A 17817-nucleotide genomic window follows, 5' to 3' on the forward strand; every position below is an offset into this window, starting at 1 on the left:
CACACAAAGAGACAAGGGCGAAAGCCAATGCGTCTGCGGGGTATCCCCCTGCGCTTTGGACGCTCTGAGGCGATCGAAACAAACACCGAAAGGTGAACATTTCGGTGTTAAGTGTAAGGCGCATCTACTCTTCGCGCTTAGAAGCTAGGGCCTTCCCTCGTCCTTCTTAAAGGCGAGACCGGGCAGTGAAGAGATGGCGGCATAGCGATCGGGGCGGGTGATAGAGGAACGTAAGCGATGACGGCAGACCAAGAAAGAGGCAGGAGCAACGAGAGACGAAGTCGTAGAACACCCGGAAGCGAGAAGAACGTGGAGGCGAAAGATTATACCAAAACCAGGAAAAGGCGCCTCCGGGGTTCTGAGCGACGAAGGGGACCACGCAGAGAGGTGTGTAGACCAGAGATGTACAGCAGACCTGAATCGGTCTCTGTTTTCGCGTTCAAAAAGTCGGAGAAAGCCTACGTTCGCTGCAAAGCCTAACAAAGTCCATAAAGTCTGGCGACACTGCTAGGATACAGAGAAAGCGAGAACGCGGATTTGCTGTGTTTCTTTCGCGACCGTGTCGAAACACGACAACGGCAGGGGTATTCTACTCGACAATAGAGAAAAATGAAGGAGTCTTGGGGAACAGAGACAAATACAGAGAAACAATTAAGAAGGGGCCAGCGAAAAGGTGAAGATAAGAGACAACGAGAATGGTAAAGACCATGCATAAAGACAGGGATAGACACAACCGCACCGCGCAAGGCGTACAAGAGAAACCCAGCGCCAGCCTCACAGCGGAGGGACAGCCACACAAGCCCCAAGACCTGAGACGTGACGATCGGGGGATCCTGCATGCAGGATCAGACAAGCAAACCCTCTGAGTTCTCCCTCGAAGCTAGTGCTTTCCTATTTTCATTCGTCCTCTTCCTCTTCGGCTTCCTCTTGACTTTCACTTTCTTCCTCTTCACTGTCACCGTCTTCCTCTCCTTCTGCTTCGTCTTCTTCCTCGGTTTCCTCCCCATCTCCACCTTCCCCTTCTTCCTCTTCTTCCCCTTCGTCCTCTTCTTCTTCCTCTTCATCTTCTTCTTCCACGACGCCTTGACTCGCTCCTTCCTCTGCGGCCACTGCCTTTGTTTTTCTCTCGCTCCGAGGCATCTCGGTCTGTTCGTTTTCTTCTCCGTACAGACAGAGGCGCGTGAACGTCGTGGCGTCTTCTGGAGTCAAGTTCTGCGTCTTTTCTCTGCGCTCGCGTTCGCGGCGGCTGTCGCTCTCGCCGACCGCCTCGCAGCCTTGCAGCAGGTCCAAGAGGAACGTTTTCTCAATCAGAGCCGTGAGGCGTCGGTCGTGTCTCTCGGTGTACGCGCAGAAGCTGCTGATCACGTTCTGCACGTCAAAGTCTCTCTGCCGGCCTTTCGCGGCGTCGCCGAGAATGTCGGCGCCCCGGACTTCCAGGAGAAGGTTGACCAAACCCTGGGCTAGCCACGCACTGTGGCTGTTTGTGTTCCAGTCTGCCGCGAATTCGAGGAGCGTTTCGACATCTTTCTTCTTCATGTTTCGCAGCAAGTCGAGCAGCGAAAGTTCGCCGTCCAAACCGCAGAGCCACGCACTCCGCAAAGGCGTGCCGTCTCGCTTCTTTCCATTCCCTGCCTCACTCTCCTCGCGCTTGACGCCGCCGTTCTTCCGCTTCTTCGCACGAGCGCTGTGCGTCTCGCCCTCGCCCGCTCCGGCGCCTCTCGCTTCGCGCTCTTCCTCGAGAGACTCCAGGAACGAGGTGAACCGGCCGAAAGTCGAAGTCGAAACGTCTCGGTCGGAGCCGGACAGAGCGAGCGGGCGACCAGCATGCAGAACGATTTGCCGCTGGAGATCGAGGCCTCTCTGGAACGCCTCGAGCAGCACCTTCCCGCTCTGCGTCTCCAAAAACTCGCGCATGCCCGCCTTTCTTCGCAGCCGCAGCAGCAACGAAAACACTTCGTCGCCGCGGCCCTCCGCCGCCAACAACTTCAACGCTGCAAGCTGCTGAGTCTCTCGCTGCTGCGCCAGCTGAACGCAAAAGCCGGAAAACACAAAGCCGACACGCACACAAAACGACCAGTAAACACACACACTCTGAATCTGACAGGCACCCCTACAAATATATGTGTATATATATACATATATATGTGTGAGTGTCGATACAGATGCGGATGTGTATACATATATATATATATATATATATCTGTAGATGTATAGATTATATAGCTGTATGAAAATGTGTAAGCGTGCATTGCGAATGGATGCAGTTTCTGCAAAGGCGACATGCTCTGTCTCCGTCGCGCTGGAAAGAGCTGGCGTTCGAATTACCTCAGCTTTGCGTCGTGCAAGTTTTGTGATGTCTTCCCACAAGCACAACTGGCCGCCTGAGCCGCCCGTGACCATCGCCGGACCGCAGACGTCGAGACACCATATCTGGAAAGAAAACCAGAAACAAAACGCCTTTTTTTGACCGGAGGATGGCCCCCCAAAACGCGGATCACTGGGGAGAGAAAGCAGACCGCAGGCAAGCGCAGAGACAGTCCCCACCCGCCAACACGTCCGCGGCAGAAGCCGTCGCCGCGATTGATCGAGGAGATGCGGAAATGCGAGCGACAAGACAAAAAACAAGTGATGGGAAAGAAACACACTGTCCGACGCCTCCACAAGTGCGCTGGCGCCTGTCACAATTATCGACGCGTTCCTCTCGGTCGAGACAGCACACGAAGAGATACAAATCTCTCTCCGAGCCTGCTGCCCCGCCCTATCGGGGTGTATACACACCCTGGACAGCTACAAACATGTACATGTAAAGATCCACACATAAGCATACATAAACACATATACACCGGATACACACATACATATGAAATGTGACCTTGACGACTTGTTCTCCTTCTCCGATAGTTCCGTTTCGTGAGTATAAAGCCTCTGTTTCGATACAACTCGGCGTTTTCGGTCGAGCACTCCGCATTGGATTCAGCCCAGACCCTTGACTGAAGCCAGCGGAGAAACTTGCCTTGTTTTCCTCGTGAACGGGCGGAAGGGAGCTCACACACTCCGCAGTTCGACAATTCCACAGCTGGAGGAGCCCCTCGCTCGTCCCGGTGACCAGCTGCGTGTCTCTCGACAAAAAGCTGAGGGCGAGGATGCCTCCTCCCACAGTGCTCTGCAGCACACGCGAAAAGCGGGAAAAGAAACGCATGCGATGTAGCACCGCCTCAACACACACATTTAGAAAAGCCAAACAGCATATACATGGATATTGATATTTCATTGACGTATTGATGATATATATATATATATATATATATATATACATTAGAAAGCCACCGGGTTTGATGGTAGCGCAGAAACCACCATGACGCGCGGTGCGTTTATTCACAGACAAACGAGATACACACACACGCTACAAAGCGTTTCCCTGTACGTGAATGCATACCTTGATATCAACAAATAAACCTACACACATACATAAAATACATGTATGCATATATCCATATATATATATATATATATACGCACAGCGCTTCTACACTCAGCAGCGCGGTTTGTGTCCGGAACGCATGAAAGCAAACGCACAGACAGATATCCATATATAGGAAGATACGTGCCTAAGATATGTAAATACATATATATATATATATCTTTATTTCTGTGCGCATATATACGGTTGACGGTGGATGATGCGTCTGTGTGGGCAAGGTGAGAAGACTCTGCTTCCTACCTGAAAGGTTTTGATGCATGCACACGTGTCAACGTTCCACAGCTTCACTGTGGAATCTGCGCTCGCAGTGGCAACGATTTTCTCGCGTTTGGGGAAGGCGCATGCGAAAATGCTGCGCGTGTGACCACGCAGCTCGCCGATGTACACGAGAGAAGGGAACGCGAAGAGCTTTCCCGTTTTGTCCTGGCTGACGGTGCACAGGAGCTGCGTTTCGACACACACAGAGGACGCGACCGACACACAAACATACACAGAAGGAGACAGGAGACAGGGCCCGGCCAGAAACACAAAGAGCCGGGGACAGACCGTGACACAAGCAGAGAACGACTGGAGCGAGGACAGGCGGTGGCACTGTCGCGTCGAAAAAAAGGGAAAAAGCCAAACTCATCGGAGAAACACCTGTTCCTGTCCCTCCCCTTTTGTGCGACGCGCCAGACTGCATGCAGGGACGAGCATGAACAACAATACTTCTGCATGCACACCTCTGAATCCGTCTCTGTACACATCTCAGCGGAGAAAAACCCATGCACGTAAAAGGGCGTCGGTGTTTCGCATGGCCGCGTTTGGTTTGTGTCACCCCCTTCACTAGCTGCGGAATGCGGAAAGGCAGACGTTTGAATGAGGCTCAGACTCACCGAGTCATTAGGGGAGATCTTTACGTCGTTGATTTCTTTTCGATGAGCGACGACAGAGGCAAGAGATGTGACGAGGAGTTGCGGAGCACTGCATTTTGCATTGTCGGCGTCTTTGCGCTTTGCAGACGCTCCGTCGGTTTCGCGCCGCTTCCCTCGAGTTTGCGACAGAAAGGCAGGGGAAATCTCCGCCTTCCAAACCTTCACGGCGTGGTCACCGGAGGACGCAGCGGCGAAGAGAAGCGAGTGAGGCGTAGAGGAATTGATGCCTCGACAGTCACACGAACACACAGCGGAGCCGGAGGAATCTCCCCGTTTGTCTTTCCGAGACGAGTCCGCGGCGACGTCCACAGGCGCGCCCTTCTTGAAAAGCGGAGACGGCCGCAACCTGAAAGAAAGAGAAGACAAAACGAAGCGCGGAAGAAAACGAACGTGGAGAAAAAGCGACACAGGAAAAAGAACGAAAGGAGAAAAGAAAAGACGGTAGCAAAGGAGAGCGAGAGGACGAATGAGACGAAGATGAAAGGAAAGGAGAAAGAAAAAGAGATCAAGATCGAGACGGAGACCTAGACGAATGAGAAGGTGAAGAAGGAGAAAAAAGCGTTCGTAGGAACCTAGCGTTTCCCGTTCCGCGGTGTCTCCCTTTGCTGCCTAACCCCTCTCTTCGTGACTAGAGTTGCGGATGCCACGTTTGTCTCGTACACTCGCTCATGCAGTTTTTCTTGCGCATGCAGTTTACAGATGCCTCACCACTCTTTCTGCTGGAACGCGACGGCGTTGATTGCGCCCCCGTGGTGCCCCGGCGGAACGCGCGCGAGGCAATTTCCTGTCGCCACGTGCCAAACCGCGATCGAGCCGTCTGACGCGCCACTAAGCACCCAGCAACCTGGCGAGAAAAAGGGAAAAAGCCAGGGAGAACAAAAAGGAAGAATGGAAAACGCGATCCAAGGCTCCTAACGAAGAAAGCGCAGGAAGCCGCCAAGCGCACAAAACGCCGCAGCGAGCTGTGCCCCACACGCCACCCGCGGGAGCGGCGAAAACAGAGAGGGAAAAAAAGGTTCAAGGCAAAGAAAAGAGAAATGAAGCGAGAGAAAGAAATACCCAACTCCTCGCATGCCGTCGTCGCCATTGACGAGTGGACGTTTGAGAAAAATGTAAGAAAGGCCTCTGTCGTTCGCCTCTCAGGAACAGAGAACGGTCACAGGGATGAGAGAGGAGAGATAAAAAAGAAGACAGAGGGGTCAACGGTGAGAAACGAACAGATCATAAAGCCCAAGACTCGGCGGCCAGCTCGGGAAAGATTCTATTGACTAGAAATAGTAACACGTCCAAGTAAATATACACATATACATAGGCATATGTGCTCACCTATACGCCTGATGAGAACACGGCTGTGCAAATATTTATATATATATATATATTAATAGGCATAAGCATATGTATACACTTATATATCTACGCCGACAATCACGTATACGTTTTTTGTGCATATATATATATATATATATACTTGCCAATGTGGACCATTGTAGAATGACTGCTCGTTGTTTCTCGCGTTTGTGTTGCCTGTAGAGAAGGCGCGAGAATACAGTGTTCTGCTCACCTTTTCGAGACACATCGCAGCATGCGGCAGGCGCCTCGTGCGCCTCTGTGAGGCGCGATCCCGGGAATTCCCCTTTCTGATCGTCTGCAGATTCTTCTGTGCTCTCGGCTGTCCAACCCACAGGGTGACCTTCCCCTGCGGGGCCGTCGAGGCGCAACACCCACGGCTGTCGCTCGCCGACGAGAGCGACAAGCGAGCGAGGAAACGACGGAGCGAGAGGCGAGTCTTCGTCCTCTGTCCAAGAGAGCGCAGAAACACAGGCAGAAACGCTCTACGGCGATACACACAGATTGCCCTACAGAGAGAGACACGAATCCACAGGCACGCACCGCGCGAGCAGGAGTCGCCACAAGAACTCCACGCAAACGCACGCAAATGCATGCACACACATAAATGTAAACACATGATCAAAATTCACATATATATATATATATGCATATGCATATACTGATATACGCGTGTATGTGTATGTCGACGTCAAACGTTGGCGTGATCAACGACGGACGGGGTCAGATGATACGGTTAGGCAATGTGTCCACATTTCCAGCAGTTTTCGATTCCCACAAGGACGTGGATTTCCGCTTTCAAGCCCCTTTTATCCCGAGTGTCTCTGCGAACCTTCCAACGCGTCTTCTCTCTTTCGTTTTCCACGTCCGATTCGGGCCTCGCCGAGGCTGAGGGTGTCCCGCCGAGCGCGGCAGCACGGACAGTCGCAAGCAGGGGGCTGCGGGAGGAATTTGGTGCCGAGGATTCCGTCCATTCTGCCGATGAAGAAGGCGGAGCTCGCGAGAGCTTGTTTCCTCAGGGCGGGAGACGGCAGAGAGTGCGCAGAAAAGAAGAGCGCGAGGGGAAGAAGCGCAATTGCGCCTGACTCCTGTGCTGCGAGAACATGGACAGTCCCGTCTCGCGAGAGCAGAGTGAGGCTGCGCACGACGGCGTTGAAGTCTTCCAACTGTCGCTGGGATGACGCCGGCGAAGGCGCGGAAGAACCTGCAAGTGAAGCCGCCACCGCCGCCGCGCTCCGCGTGGGGAGCGGCAAACTCTGAAGAGGAGACAGAGACAACCGACGCAGCACAGACGACAACGTGGATGAGTCACTGAGAACAAGCGAGAGACAGCAGCGGCACAACAGGCAGAAAGCGAGAGAGGTGTGCGGCGGAATCGAGGTGTACAGCCACCTGCACAAACCACAAGTGAAATGCTCCAGCTGAAAGTCCGTAAGGACACCTATCTATTTCTGTGTATCTCTCGCTCGCCATCTCCCTACCTTTTTCTATCTCGCGATCTATCTGAGTGACGGCATGCGATTGACTGCTTGTCTAGAGAGTGCGGGAGGCTGGTTTTCCCTGTGCGTCCTTGCAGCTTCGTTGACCACTTTGTGGTTGAACCCCTTTTTGGAGACCCCTGCCGACGCGCACGCGTTCAGACGATCCCCGAAAGAACTCACGATGTACCTCCCAGCTGTTTTTAAACTCACACCCTACCCGAATGAACTTTCGAAGCTGGAGGGAGAGGACGAAGAGAGTTCCTTGTTCTCCTCCGACAATGAGCACGCCTCGTTCTTCCTTCTTGTCCCTGAACTGTGTCTTTCGGTCGACCGACTCGCCTTCCTCCATTCTCGGGTGTACGTACACCATGGCTGTAATGAGTTCCGAAGTGGGAAACTGAAAGGCAGGAGTCAGCTCGTCGTCCGCTGTCATGTGTGCCTTTTTGCTCAGTTCCTTTCGCTTGCCGTCTCCTTTTCGCCCTCCCAGTTCAACGGCAGTTGCCTCGAGGTCGCCTGCACTCTCCGGCAATCTATCAAGGTTCCAAAAGTTGATGAGTTTGTCTCCACCAGCAGACACAAGGTGCGCGACTGGCGTGGCGCGGGGTCGCCGCTCGCTCGCGTCCCCGGCAGTGTGCTTCTTCGCCGCCGCATCCGCGTCAACGAAGGCCAGACTGTTGATGGCCGACATGTGGTCGGCGAGTGTATATACACTCGACCGGCGACTCGAGTGGGCTTCTGGTCGGCCGGCGACCGCGCACAAAGAAGCCAGCACCGACGGGCACAAGTCGATGAGCCGTAAACTTCCTCGCTCGCCGCCCACCGCCAGGAGGAGGCGTGACGAATGGAATCTGCAGGAAGCAGACGGTGGATGAAAACGGTGAGGTCGAAGGCAGAAAAAAGGCGGCGGCGAGAAAGCGAGGACAACGGAAGCGCGAGGAACAGACAGAACAAAAAACAGACGGACACTGCGTTTTGTGGGGACGACGAAAAAAGGTATACACAGGTGTGCGCGAAAAGAACAGAAAGATTGGCCGGCACGTTTGTTTTCTTCAGCGACATTGTATCCACGGTTCTCACAGCTCTCTCATCCCTGCCTCTCCCGTTCTTGTGCACTTCTGCGCCCTGTCTCTCTTTCCTCTCTCTGCACACTTCGGTCTCCCGTTTCCTCACTTCATCGAGCTGACAGCTTCGCCGCTCAGCCTGTCCACGAAACAGCGCTGAACGACCTGGAGCTGTGCTGGGCGGCCGTCTTCTTCGCCCTCCTCGTTCTCCTTTTTCTCCCCTTGGAAGAACAGAAACAAGGCACACTCGACCGTCCCGTCTGCGCAGCCCATCGCCACACACCGGCACACCGCCTTCCGCGCTCGGCTCAGCAGGAACGGAGGCGCGAAGGGCGCAGAGACAACGATCAGCCGAGTCACTGCGCTCGGGCTCTGAGGAAGCGAGACACACACAACAGGAGAGACAAAGAACAGCAGTGCAAAAAGAGATACAGAAAAGAAGACAAACCGACTCAAGACACAGACAAGAACGACAAGGAGCGAAAACAGCCGGACGAGAGGGAGAAGAGCAGAAGAGAAGACGGGAAGAGAAGATGGAAAGAGAAGAACGGAAGAGAAGACAGGAAGAGGGGAAGAGAAGAGACGAAGAGAAGACGGGGAAAGAAGACAGGGAGCGGAGAAGAGGGAGCGGAGAGGGGATGAGAAGAGGAGAAGAGAAGAGGGAGAGAAAAAAGAGAAATGAGTGAAAAAACGAGACAAGCGACTTCGCTGGAACCCCAACGAAGAGCAAAGGAGAGCTCCAGTCTAAGGAGGAACACCGAGCGGGTAGCATGGGAGGCAACTAGGCAGAATCACCAGGCAGACACAACAGAGGAGGTGAGGAGAAAAGGCATGGACCGAAAACAGATGAGACACACGCGCGATCGACAAGCGCATGCGCAGATACAACGCGAGCGTGCGCACCTTCCACTTTACGAGCTCTTCCATCTTCAACCAAGATCCAGAGCCATTTTCTCCATTCAGGAGAACAGGAGATGCAACTGCGTTTTCCTTTCCTTCGCCCGTCCTCTGTTGCATCGCGCGAAGGAGCTGCAGGCCTCGAGAGGCATCTGCCGTCTCGTCCTCCTCTTCAGGGGTCCCTTGCCTCGGCTGTACGTACACCCGGAAACACCGCACGAGGCCGGTGCTGGCTCCTGCAGTCACCAGCAAACCCTCGCGGCGTGCAGAAGAGGAAGCATGCAGGGGAGGAGGAGAGGAGGAAAACGAGAGGTCAGCGGCAGCGAAGGCTGCCAGTCCCTCTTCAACTTCCTCATCGATGAGCCGCTGCGGCGCGGCGAAGGGATTGCGCAGGAAAGCAGGCGCAGTCAACGGCCCCGCTTCCTCTGGTGTATGTACACCTGGATCTCTCGCCCGTTCCTCCGCTCCGTTGGTCTTGTCAGCCGAGCTCGAGCGGACCGCCGCGTCCAGCGCAACAGCAAAGAGAGAGCCGCCACACAGAGAGAAGAGAACTTCCCCACGCGCTTCTCGCTCCGCAACCGAGGGCGGCGGAGTAGAGAGAGACAGGGAGGAGACAGTCGCTGCGTTGCTGCAGAAAGACTGCAGCAGCAGCCGAGGCTGCCAGGTTGTCGACAGCTCGGCCATTAGACAAAAACAAAACGGAACGAGGAAGGAAAAGAAGAGAAAAAAGAAGACAGCGATTCAGGTGAGGCCGGGCGAATCACGAGGCGAAGGAAAGGAGGGCCACCTTCACCGGTGAAGGGAGAGTGAGGCAATGAAGAGGGAAGAGCAAGAAGGACGAGAAAGAGGAGACGAAAGGAGGGAAGGCGTCAAGGTTGGAGGCTCTCTTTGAAACGTGTCTCGAAGCCTCGGGCAGCATCGGACGTCTCCGTTCACCACACCCTACGAACAGGACTCTCCATTTTGTTTTCCCTTGGATTCTGTTTCCCCTTTTTTCAGTCAGGAATTCGGGAACTTGGAAAAGCACGAGATCTGGAACGAGAGAGTGTAGCAGGCCGACTCCGAGGTAGGCGCTTTCTTGGATCTCCGCAGATAAACTCCTCGCAGCAAAGAGGCGACACCTGTCTCCTCGCGCGCTAAGAGAAAGGAGAAAAAAACTCAAAGCTGGAACGAAAACTCGCCGCAAACAGCCTCTCGCTCTCCCGTGAGCGGCTCAAACAGCTGATGCCTCTCTCCAGTGCAGACGACGGCTCGACACTCGAGAGGAGAAAAACAGTGAGACGGAGAAAGAAGAGAGACGCTTGAGAAAGCAAGTCCAAGAACAGATGGAAACGAAGCTCAGCTAGGCGAGCGCCTTTCGCCAGAGAGAAGATTAGTCAGGACTTGCGAAAGAGAAACTGAGAAAACGAGCAGAGTAAGATGTGGGGCGAGGAAAAAGATGATGCTGTCGAGCGCATGCGCATGCAGGAAATTTGAGAGGTCGATTTTCTCGCTCTTGTGTTGTGTCTTTCGTATCTCAGCGTGCCAGCGTCTAGAGCACTCCTCTCCAATTGTCTTCCTCTCCTTTCCTTTGTCTTTTCCCAGTTTTTCTGAGCATCTTTCTCGTGCCGTTCGCCCGTCTTTCACGTAGAGAGCCCCGAGCCGGGGAGGCGTTCTCAATGTCCACGTCGTTTAGTTAACCTCTTCAAGAAATAATGAAATAGTATCATTGTGGTGTAACTAATTTTTGTACATTCAGATGCAATTTATCTTATAAAGGATTTTTAGAATTACCTTTTTGTTCAATTTTATATGGTAAAACTATTCAAGAAAATACGCTCCTCTGAAGACGGCACGCCACTGCGTTTTAATTCTCCTCATCCCAGTGCATTTGCACACGTCCTCGCCCACAGAACCGAGACGGAAGAAGCAAGAAGGAGAAGAAGAAGAAAGAAGAAAGCAAATTTGGATAAGCGAGGAAGAACAAGACAAAAGAAGAATGCAGCGAGACGGAAGCTTGGAGAGTCAGGCGAGCTCGGCCACCAAGGTAGTCACACTGCACAGAGCCTCTCTAATTTCGAGTTTTCTCTGTGACGAAAAGGCGAGCGTCGGTGGGCGGAGGAAGCATGTTTTAGTGGATCTCTGACTCTCTGAAGCGTTCGCATATCTCCCGAGCGCTTTTAACGGGCGAGCGGCTGAAAACCTTTTCTGCGAAGCAAAAAAGCGAATCGTAGTAGAGGAAAAAAGCGTTTTCGTGCCTGAGCAGCCAGGCCGAAACAAAGTCTCCGATGCCTGTCCTGTGCGCCTGAGACTCTCAGTGATACACCTCGCGGGAGGTGAATTGTTTACGAAACCGGAGGACTCGCGAGGCATGCACTCTGCAGCAGCTTCGTTTCCGGGTTGACGGACAGGAAACGCTGTGGACTCGTGAAAAAACAGCGATTTTTTTCCGCGTTAGGCCTCTCTCCGTGCAGGTCGGCTGTCCCCGTCTCCGCTCGTTGAAAAAACCCAGATGCGGCGCATGTAGAGCGGAAACGGAGTACCTCCGCGTTTCTGGCTAAATGGGAAAGTGTCTTTCTGTCGGAAGGAGCCTGAGTTTGTTACTCCACCCGCGAGAGAGAAGGAGAGAGAGGGTGAGAGCGGCATGCGACGCGATGGGCCCTTGGGTGTCCAATCTGTTTGATGCTTTTGAGTGTTTTGTTTAAATTTGGAGCTCCTCGGGAAGGAGGGGCCGCTGCGAAGAACAAAACGTTATAATGCCTTCACCTCTGCGCCCCGGCGGGAACGCACGTAACTCAAATTCTTTTCGACACACTCGACACCGCCGGTGGGACCGAACGAAGCGTTTGTGACGCCTCTCCAGAAGGAAGCACGGCATTCGCTAGGGAGGGCTGAACGACACACGCATTAGCTCTCGTGTCCCTTTAGAGGTCGACCTAAGGTGAGACACGCCGAGAACCGTGATGAAAAAAAAACGTGGATCGGTCAGAGCTTTCACAAACGACACTTTTTAAAAATAACGAAAGCTTCGCTCTCTCTCCCGCCTACCCAACCTCGGCATCGTGGCGGGGTGAGAACTTCCCGGTTGGACCCGGTGGAACAGCCGAGGTTCTTTTGTGAAGACAGGACAGGCAACGCGATCTACGAAACTGCTCGGTGATCTAGAAAGCATGCGACTCGTTTGTGTGCAGCGGCGGGCTCCTCTCCAATCTGCTACAAGGCGTTCTCTATTCCGTCGCTCTTGACGCTCGCCGTTTTCACAGTGCTTTTCAGCGCGTGGGCTGCTAACTGCGTTGAAGCGGATTCCCACAGTTTTCTAGCTTTTGTGTGGAGCAAAAATGGGCTGGGTGCTTCCGGAAAGCGCCGTGCCGCTCAAACTCTGAGGTCTTGAAGAAACTCTCTCCTGGCGAAAACATGCGCCGCTGTCGAGGCAGGTACGAGTCTCCTTAAAGTGGGCAGAAGACTCAGCATGAACAGCAAAAAGAGAAATCGTTCGGTTTCTCGGCAGGCGAAAACGGCGCATGCGGCTGCCTGGAAAAAGGTTTAGGCTCTCTCTTGCGCAGAACGCAAGAGGCCTGGTGGGGTGTCTGTGCGGAGCTTACAGCCACTGTTTTAGGAAACGGCGCTTCTGGTTGGAATTCAAAAGACGTCGTTTCGCGAGACACGAACGCCAGAGACAGGGGACAGGAAGTGAAGGTCACGGGAGACTTGGAAAAAGAAAACCGCTCTGTTGCCTCGGTTCTACTCTTCACTCGTCTTCCGCGCTGGAACTCTTCTTCTTCTTTTTCTTCTTCTCGTGAACCGCCTCGTCCATCGTCGCGTCGCCATTCTCAGACCCATGAGAGAGTCTTCGTTTCCGATCGCCCTCTTCCTCCTCTGCTTCGCGCTCCTTCTTCTGAGAAACCACAAACGTTCGTACATCAACACTCATGCACATTAACAAGCATATACACACAAATATACACATAAATATACACATCAATATATACATAAATACATACATAAATATATACATAAATACGTGCGCACACGTGCATGCTGGAGGCAAGCCATACCGACCACAGCGTTGTATTGAATGGCATTTCGACTTCTGTTTGCAGCTCAAATAAAAACTACGCACGACGGAACATCGAATCACAACCTCGTCACTCTGATGATACACACTAGCTGACGCACTGACGAAAACCACATAAACAATCATCTATACAAACATATATATATGTATATAGGTCGATATGAAGCATTCTGTGCAGATACACGATTGCGTGTGGAAAAGAGCCCCAAAAAGAGAGAAGAAGAGCCCTGTACACACGAGAAAAACGGAGAGGTGAACCCGCTGCAAGACGAGCGGTGTTTGTCCTTTCCTTAACATTTTGGGGGCACAGGCACTTTGCAAAGGCGCAGCTTTAATACGCGCCCACGCGTGAACATGCAAACATGTTGACGCACCTTGAGTTTCTTTTCCTTCTTCTTGCGGCGTCTTTCTTCTTCGTCGTCAACCGGCTCTTCCTTGATACGAGGCTGCTCTTCCTCTTTGACTGCGTTCTCCGCTTCTCCATTTGTCTCCTCCGAGCCACACAACTTCGGCAGATACCTGGAACGGAGAGCGCGGAAAGCGGAAACTCGCCAAGTACAGACGAGAGAGCGTGGGAGAGGCGCGGTTGTAAGCACGACGCGAAGACACGAGCTGCCCGCGTTTTAACGCGGGCAGTCACGCCGGCGACGCACCCAGTGCGCAAAGCCCCAAAAAAAGCGAGACAAAAACACGCGTGACAGCCACAGAATCCTCTCCGGGACCGGTCCTCTTCAGACCTCCATGACTGCGTGGAGAGACTTCTGCAAGCGCAGACGAGACTCGCGCAAAATCACCTCTCACTCTACCGTATTTTTCCATACACAGAAGTGCACGCCGGTGAATCGATACGGATCGACGGCACAGAAGCCCTCTCCTCACACATCAACACCGACATGACCACCGCCGAGCCGCTCGTCTCTTCCTCCACATATATATATATATATATATATATCGATGTGTGTGTCGAAACATATACATGTGACTTCTGAACTGCGCCGGACGTACCCTTCACTCTTGAGCCACGTGGCGGGTGTCTTTTCATTGGGTTTTCCCTTTTTGTCGAGAAGGCCTGCGAGAATCATTTTCTTCTTCTCGCTGGCTCTCGGCCCGTAGCCCCATCGCATGTCGTACGTGTCGCGGTCCATCAGCACGCGCTTGATCGTTACCACCACGCCGTGATCGACAGTGGCGATGACGCTGGAAGTCATCTGCGCGACAGCTGAACACAGGAAGGGCGAAAACAACACACGCGCCGTTTCGCTCCCCAAGACGCAGCATCGGCCTACTGTTTGCGAAAGAGAACACAACGCGAAAGCGACCTTTAACTGTTAACATTTCCGACTCTGGTGCACTCCGCCACTTGCAAGCAGTATCAAAAAGGTTACAGGCGCGCGGGACCTGCCAGAAGAAGCGAAGCGAGTCGCCTTTTGCAGTGGCTGGGGCGTGCGACGGAAAGCGAAAGGACGAAAAACCCTGCCTCTCAAAAAAGACAAACACAGCGTGACGGTCGTTCCTCACAGCTCCAAAACATCCCACCGTTCCCCCCGACGCGCATCCCCGGGTCCCCCACTCAGGAGAACATGCTGAGTCTGAAGATCCACACATCGAACGCACGGCTTACCAAACCAAACAAAAACCCTACACATGTTTATATACAAATACATATAAATATATAAATATATTTGCTCTTCTACCCCACGCATATACAAAGGCGTATATCCACATATGGAGTTGTACCTTGAATGCAAGCATGTGATGCCGTGGGGGCTCTGTCTTACCTAGAGCAATGGCCTCGCCCTTGGTGGTCATGAGGACGACTTCCTGGTTGACTTCGATGCCGCTTTCAAAGCGGAGAACTCCGGGAATCATCAACTTGGCTCCGTAGCAGATGGCGTTCACACAGCTGTCCTTCACGACAATTCGCGGGAAGCCGGTGAGGAGCAGTTCGAGCGGGAAGATCGTGCGGCGCAAGTACGTCTCGTCGCGCGTGCTGTCGTAGACGTGCATGGCGTCGAGAACGTCGTGCATCGTCACCAGGTGGTCATTTTCGCCGAGGTTCCCACTCCGCACGCGACGCAACTCCTGCATGTGTGCGCCGCAACCGAGCACCAAGCCGAGGTGGACGCAAAGCGTTCGAATGTACGTCCCTGCTTCGCACTTGACCCAGAAGACTGCCATGTGCCGCTGGTCATCGAAGTCCAGCAAGCGCGACTCGTAGATCGTTCTGCACACGGACACACAGAAAAAACCAGACTCGCGCCACAAACTACAAAAACTACGGCTACCCTACCCACGAAAAAACGCATACTCCGCAAACGCAACAGCCGTTCACAACTTGAAGACACAGAAAAAGAGAATCCCCGTGGGGTGGGACGACAGACGACGAGTCTCACCGTGCACATACATGTATGTTGATAAACACATGGAACACACAGTTGTATATGTGTAAAAGTATACAATCTCTTGTACACAAGTACACGCCTATGTAAGAAGAAAGTGGGAGACAAACGCGCCGCAACGGACAGTTTTTTCGTCTTCCTTCGCTGCGTCTCCACCCCGCACGCGCGCGCACGAACGCCCTGCGCCTCGCCCCCCGCCCCTTTGAGCTCGGCCGACGTCAGAAGTGCGGTTTTACTCGAACGCGAAGTGAAAAGCACGACGGCTTACCGAATACGCAACTGCCTCTTGACTGCAGCGACAACTGGAGGTCTCTGAAACAGAGCCCCGGTGAGGGTTTCAAGAGCCTGAAGAGACGAGCAGAGGAGAGAAGGGTGTGACGAGAGATGGCGAAACGAGGAACTGGAAAGACACGCACGCCGAAACAGGCTCCGCTGTCGATCCCTGAACTGTCTGAAGGGCCGAAGGTTTTTGAACGCAGAGACAGGCCTCCGGCGCAGCGGCTTACCCGGGCAACTTTTGCTCTGCTCTCCGGCTTTGCATGGAAACGAATGATGCACACGTACTCCTTCCCCGCGGACTGCTGAGATTTGACCAGGCGCGTGGCTCTGCGAAAAAAGGAAGGAAAAGCGCGCCAGCCACTTGACATGCAGCGCGCGCCTTTTTTCGCTCCTTCCCCCTATCTCTGTGTCCACAACCGTAATGCGGAGCGGTTCCGCTCCTCTTCTTGCATCTCAGAAGGGCTGTGTCTGGCGCGGCGTATGCAAAACTGTGTGTGCATCCGACCGCTGTATGCCGCATGCACAGAGAGCGTTTTGCTCGTGCCAGCACGCACCTGCCTAAACTGCCCATAAAGCGCTTTGTACACCCGCGTCTGCACGCCCATATCGACGGGTACGAACACGAGCAAAGAAACGTGTGATCTCTACATTGGACCTCTACGAGAGCGGGTACGGAGATCCGACCTGTTGATGCAGACGAGAAGACAGCCGGTGACCTTGGGGTCAAGAGTGCCGCTGTGTCCGGTTTTTTCGACGCGAAGAATCTTCTTCAGCCAGGCGACGACTTCATGGCTCGAAGGGTTTGCAGGCTTGTCCAAGTTCATGGCGCCGTAGTTGATGTACTGTTGCAGCGGGCGGCAGAGCGGCGAGCAGCCGTGGGGTAGCGGCGTGTAGTGCCCAGTGCGCACATTCAGGCGATCGTAGTTCTGCAAGGCATCGACAGGAGACGGCACGCAATCCAGCAGACGGCGACACGCGAGGAAACAGCCAGAGAAAAGGAGCACACCACCGGAGTGGAAACGCAGGGAAAATGAGGCGGCCACGCGCGGGGAATCGAGGAGAGAGACAGATAGGGTGCAAAAACAGCAGATGCCTGTGATCCACCGGAGAGGATGGGGAAAGGAGGAAGGTACGCGGTCTCTTTCGGAGACGACACGCAGGCGAGACTTGCACAGGCAAGCGAGACTTGCGCAGGCAACATGTAAAAGGACGCAGGCGGCGACGAGAAGTGAGAGAGAAAACGGGAGAGAGCAAAGGGTGACGCCAGTGCGTGGAACCGGGCTGACGAAGACCAGAGAAGCCGAAGGTGGGGGGGGGGGGGGGGAGCGGGGGCGCACTTCACAGACGTAAAAAGAGCCGCGAGTCAGAAAGCCATAAGGATGAAATGAGGAACTTGCGCGCGCCGCGAGCGAAGAATCTTCAGGGTCCAGAGAGAGACACGGAGAAGGAGTGAGAGCGCGACTTGGGTGTACGGGCGGGGAAGCAACGGAGTGTCTCTCCGGGCGAAAACCGCATAGAGAACAGAGAGAGGTATGCGTGTCCCTTCACCCACTGAGCTAGGGGGGTGCTCACGCACAAGACTACAGTTTTTCTACATGCATCTAGGCACATCGACGTATGCAAGTATTGTGTCATAGATTCCACCACGAACGGCTTTGGGGTCGAGAACGATGAAGAGAAATGCTACACGAAGAGGATTCGCCACGGAGCTTTCAAGATCCTGCGATGCATGCGAGGTGTCCGAGACGCCGAGCGGTTCTTACTTTCAGTAGGAGAGGCCATTTGCTCGTGTCAATGGGGGGCGATGAGCTAGGCTCGATCGCGTAGTCTGATTTCTTCTTTTTCTTCCCTCCCTCGGCGGCTGCAGAGGCCAGCACGCCGGGATCGCTCGTTGCTTCCTTCAT

The 17817-nt window shown here is 53.7% G+C and overlaps 2 protein-coding genes across 2 annotated transcripts; both read right to left on the bottom strand.

The window, feature by feature from the left end:
• Positions 1 to 897: 897 nt before the first annotated feature.
• On the bottom strand, positions 898 to 9865 carry NCLIV_051440 (putative WD-40 repeat protein; the record flags this gene model as incomplete). The annotated part of the gene is made up of 11 exons (XM_003884698.1): positions 898 to 2025; positions 2326 to 2430; positions 3050 to 3163; positions 3722 to 3925; positions 4357 to 4741; positions 5104 to 5239; positions 5957 to 6190; positions 6575 to 6998; positions 7441 to 8071; positions 8394 to 8656; positions 9188 to 9865. The coding sequence occupies 11 exons, from the start codon at positions 9863 to 9865 to the stop codon at positions 898 to 900; spliced, it is 4302 nt and encodes a 1433-aa protein (XP_003884747.1).
• Positions 9866 to 12908: 3043 nt separating this feature from the next.
• NCLIV_051450 (putative centromere/microtubule binding protein) lies at positions 12909 to 17817 on the bottom strand (the record flags this gene model as incomplete). The annotated part of the gene is made up of 8 exons (XM_003884699.1): positions 12909 to 13055; positions 13610 to 13754; positions 14241 to 14454; positions 15014 to 15459; positions 15903 to 15979; positions 16141 to 16240; positions 16598 to 16839; positions 17677 to 17817. The coding sequence occupies 8 exons, from the start codon at positions 17815 to 17817 to the stop codon at positions 12909 to 12911; spliced, it is 1512 nt and encodes a 503-aa protein (XP_003884748.1).

This window comes from Neospora caninum, chromosome X, assembly GCF_000208865.1.
Source record: "Neospora caninum Liverpool complete genome, chromosome X".
NCBI lineage: Eukaryota > Apicomplexa > Conoidasida > Eucoccidiorida > Sarcocystidae > Neospora > Neospora caninum.